Consider the following 4868-nt stretch of genomic DNA (forward strand, 5'->3'; position numbering starts at 1 on the left):
GGCAGCATGACAGGCAGCGAAAGATGCCAGGGAGACAGAGGCACTGCCCAGCTAGAAGAAAGGCGCCTAAAGGAAGCGCCACGCAGCCTGGCGCCATCCTTCGACGCGACGCAAAACCGCGCCGTGGAACTCATGGACCACTGGCGTTCAAAAGAGCACAGGCAACCCTGTTTCAGCGCCGAAAGATGACAATAAAGTGTATGGTGCGCTGTAGCTGCCCTTTGAACATCGCCTATTGGAAATGACAAATAAAACGTCCGCGTAGTAGAAGTTACAGCTTGGGTGATATTGCGAACAGACATTAGGAAGAACTCGGAAGTCATATTTTTGGAATTTGTTTGGGTAGTGACTAGCATATGTAATGCAGTCCTGCACGAAGTGTTGGGGCCAGAAACAGCATTTTCGTAAGTTTTGACTGGTTGCCCGGATGATCTCGTTTTGTCCTCGGAACTTGCCAGGATAACGGCTCTGTCTTTTGGCTCAAGGTCACGTGAAAGTCGCCGACAACGGGAACTCAAAGCATTTCACGCTTAAAAAGCGATATCAGAATCCTGCAAACTGCATCTGATGTGTCATGTAAAGCGGGAGAAATTGACGTTATATACGACCAATTTGAGTCGTACACATTGCAAAAATTTTACACAAGTTATTAGCACTGACTAGGGATTTGTAAACTGTGCTGTTCGTTTTTATTATAGCGATCGATTTCGGCCATTATAATATATAAGGAAAGTTGAGGCCTTAAAGGGACACTAAAGTGAAAAATGATTTCTTCTACATCAGTAAATTACCGTTCTACAACCCAAAAAACAACACTCTTACAACGATAAGACGTTTGGCAAGCCAGAAAAAGCGCTAGAACGAAATACGGGTGGCGACGCCTACTTAAGTTCCCGCAACTGTGGGCTGTGACGTTTTGGATTTTGCTGGCATCTTCTAGGGCCTAATAAATATATATAGTTGTACAGATTGACTACATTGTGTTCTAAAGGAGCCAAATATTAAACATGCCATGTTTCGGGAACCTTTATTCAGCCAGCGCGGCCCAAATGCGAAAACATTCTCTGGAATCCCTGACGTCACGCTGACGTACCGGCGCTGGGGTTTCAGCGCGAAATTGAAATATTGATACTTGGACCTCCATTTTCTCATCTAATAATCAAATTATTCTTTTTAAATTATTGCCTGCAGGGTTCTCAAACAATGCTTGATTAGTCTAAACTGATTTACGGTTTCGCTTTAGTGTCCCTTTATATCAAATTTTTGCATTCTGCAGTTGTTAGAGTTCAGGTGTCTCTCTTAAATCCAACAAAATTATTCCATATCAGTGCCGCGGTTTCCTAATGAGAGCATTTCTACGTTTCAGGGCGCATATTCATAAAAGAATTACTACGCTAGAATTGTTCCAAGTCAAAATTCTGCCCATTCCCGATGTTGGACATATCGTTAGCAGAGCCGGCCGGCCAAGGGCCAACAGCATTTAGAAGAAAACCATTCTGAAATTCGGGCCGGCCTTGACGTATTTGAATAATTGGAGTTGGTTCTTGAAGTGAAACATCCTTTTAGGAGTTCTTGGCTTTAACATCGCCCTTGAGAGAGCGAGAAAATGATAAATGACAGGTAGGGAGATTAACCAGGACTGAGCCCGGTTGGCTACCCTACACTGGGGATATCACAGCTACAAAAGGCCACAAAAGCGCTGCTGCGATATTTGAACGCGACCGGATTGAGTCAGCGTCTGTGATCCGGACTGAGCGAGCGACTGATATCCCCAGTGGACCTTCTGTTCTTTTAATCTTTCCGTCCCCCTTTCCCTTTACATCGCCCTTGATTCCACTAAGGACGAAGCCGGGTGCTCGTCGGTGGCCCTGTCCCCATCGGACGTAGCCTCGGCGCTGCTTCTGGAGCACAAGCTCCTGGGAGCCGCGTACTTGGCTCGGCTGCGGAAGTACCAGCGCGAGCTGAACACCAGGGGCACCGCGTGGGCCAAGGTGAGCGTCGAAGAGGACCCCGTGATCCTGGCGGGCCTTCTCTGGTTCTGGCTGGACGAGCTGAAGGAGCCCGTGCTGAGCAAGCAGGATTTGACGTCGGTCGTCGTTCGGCCGACGAACCCCGTCGCCGTTCTTCAGAAGCTGAACAAGGTACCGCCTCTTGCGTCACAACTGGGGCGCGATCGGAGCTCGTTGTTCGGAACGCGCGTTCAGTTACGCCTCGCGCGATTGGCCTAGGCCGCGCCGACGTCGTCTGCCGAGGGTCGCGGCCACGTTTTTGGTGACGTTATAGTGACGGCACGCTCGCGACAACCATTTTGCAACCGAGCACGTCGTCTACTAGGAGCAGAACGCGACGAGAACTGTTCCGTTCGAGCGATCACTGTGCACGTCTGGTGGATTGGATTGGATACAAACGGCGGCTGCGTTCGGATCTAATCAATAGTCTAATTCGAGGAAATCGAGCTTGCAATGGGAACTTGGGTTGTTGTGTTCGCGTTGCTTGAGGAGAAAGCGGAGCGGTTGGAGGTGCGAAATACGTTTGAAGAGATGGCAGAAAGCGAATTCCGGCGTCGATTTCGTTTCGCGAAGTGGACGGTGCGTTTCGGATAGCTTCCTGTGACGCGTACACGGGCCGAGATAGACATAGCTGTGCCATGACGTGTTCTTGCCTTTGTTGCCTCATGAAAAGCGTGCCACTGTTATCGTCATTGTCTTTTTTTTTCGGTGAGCGCGACGCCAAATAGCGACCATGCAGAGAAACTAATAGTATTAAATTGTAGTGGTCATAGGTATCCTTACTTGAGAACGCGTTGAAGCTTGATGAGAAAGAAATATTTTTTTTCGCATAAAAATTTTATTCATTAGAAGGCAAGAAACATTTCGTTTTGTAGTATATTGTCCCCAAATAGACGACAAGTGAGGCACGTAAACTTGCGGAAAGCTCACCGCTTGCCGATTGGCTGCTATCTCCCTCCCGTTCTCACAAATTTTGCGGATCGACCACTTTGTGACGTTGCAGCGACCGAACGCGCTCCGTTCCGAACAAGGATATCCGATTCCCCGCTGTTTGCACGACTTTATTCATTGAGAGGAACACCATTTCGCATATGATTATCTGAGCATATGACGATGTACTAGAAAAACCAGTATGACACATGTTCCATATGATGTGGCAATATGCGGGTTATTTGTGGGATCCACATATGCTCATACGGGATAATCGGATACGGGGCGTATGAGTTTTTTGGATAGGCTCGTTGCATTGACCGCAACGGCGTTGCATCTGGAAGTGAAATCCAAAGAAGCTTGATCTTTAATTTTTCCGCTTTGTTGACATCATTTCGCGGCGAACAGAAATAGAGCACTCTAGCGGCTTATGCCAAGCTAGAGCTTCTTTTCCTTTTAAGCTTTCGTTGTACATCTGTATTCAATGCCACAAGCGTCACAGTAAGCCTGCCACGGCAGCTTCGCTCGCACGTAGAAGTGGCCCAGGGACATTTGACAGAGGCTGTACACATCGCTTCTCGTGCTCAACCGCAGGCGACCCGCTTCACGACCGAGTACCTCGTGAGATTCGTGGCGCGGCTACAGCTGCCCACACCGGTGGAGAGGCGCAACGTGATACGACGGCTGACCAGCGCGCTGTGCCACCAGACGCTGTCAATCGACGGCATCCAGCGTCCGGCCGTGGCCGGCTGGGCCAAGATGCGCACCGGCACCGCTGCGCGGGCCACCGAGTTCATGGAGGTGCTGCACGACGCCGTGATCGCGGACCCGCCCTCCGTGAGCCACGCCACGCCCACGCAGAAGCAGAACGGGACTCTCACCAACGGTGCTTCCACTTCTGCGGACAAAAAAAACTTTCGCGGAATCAACATCATGGCGTCGGCGATCGCCAGGTAGCGGCGGACGCGACTGCACACTCCCGATGCATGGTCAGCTGAAACGGGCCAAGCTTTCTTGTCCGTGGAACGCTTTCGCGCGCCTCCGGTTCAAAGGTCGAAGCCTCCAGGAGCTGCCGCTCGAGGATGGTGTATTAAACGCAAGTGCCGATGCTGCGACTGAACTCTCATGCCGTTTATTGATGATGAAGACTTCGAGCGAGCGGATCCTTGTTGTGTGGAGGTTCACGGGGAGCTTCGTTGGCTGCGAGACCTTGCACGTGAACTACCGAGTATCACTTAGCACGTGACGATGTTACAAGTACCTTCATTTTTGGTCTACCAGATCCACGACTACATGCGTTTGGGCCGTTCTTGTACATTAGCGTTCGCATTCCCACTGTTCCGAAAAGCCAATGTTTTCTATTTAATATTGTTGTTAAGCTTATCCGTACTCAGGCTTCCGAAAAAAACGTGCCGCAGGAGACCTAGCAAAGTGATAGAAAGTTTGAGGCACATTACAGAAGGCATTATGGACGTTTTCACTAAGGTTGATTCGTCACGCGAGTGGTACTGATCGCGGCTAAAAGGTTCTTTTTTTTTACCGCGCTGTTATTTTCATGACTTGCTCTCACATGTAATCGCGGCTTTTGATGACTTATTTTAGTTGTACTACGCCTTGAAGAGAAGGCGACGTATGGAGTCGCATATTTACAGAAGTGAGTGTCTGATTAATGGTATACTTTCCGTTGCAAATATACCTTAAACCATTTATTTTTGCATGTTTAGCAGCCTCCCGTCTACATTGTCAGCGGGAACGGCCGGTCGGTGTAATTGACGCCAATAATAATGAGGGACAGTAGGGGGAACGGTGGTTCAGATATATCAGCCGAAAGAACTGATTTAGACTACACGCTCTCCGAAATGGCGGAGGGCACAATAAGTCATCGGACTCCCCAGTTATCATTTCGCTTGAGAATAATGAACGTTACTC

At 49.2% G+C, this 4868-nt stretch overlaps 1 protein-coding gene across 1 annotated transcript in view; it reads left to right on the forward strand.

Moving 5' to 3' along the window:
• The window catches only part of LOC135896118 (protein tyrosine phosphatase domain-containing protein 1-like), a 117857-nt gene extending 113210 nt beyond the window's left edge, over positions 1 to 4647 (forward strand). Inside the window, exons 11-12 of the mRNA XM_070520963.1 lie at positions 1842 to 2141; positions 3534 to 4647. Coding sequence (XP_070377064.1) covers positions 1842 to 2141; positions 3534 to 3896 — 663 coding nt within the window. The 3' untranslated portion in view covers positions 3897 to 4647. The remainder of the gene's footprint in view (positions 1 to 1841; positions 2142 to 3533) is intronic.
• Positions 4648 to 4868: the final 221 nt, after the last annotated feature.

Source organism: Dermacentor albipictus, chromosome 6 (assembly GCF_038994185.2).
Source record: "Dermacentor albipictus isolate Rhodes 1998 colony chromosome 6, USDA_Dalb.pri_finalv2, whole genome shotgun sequence".
In the NCBI taxonomy this organism is placed as follows: domain Eukaryota; kingdom Metazoa; phylum Arthropoda; class Arachnida; order Ixodida; family Ixodidae; genus Dermacentor; species Dermacentor albipictus.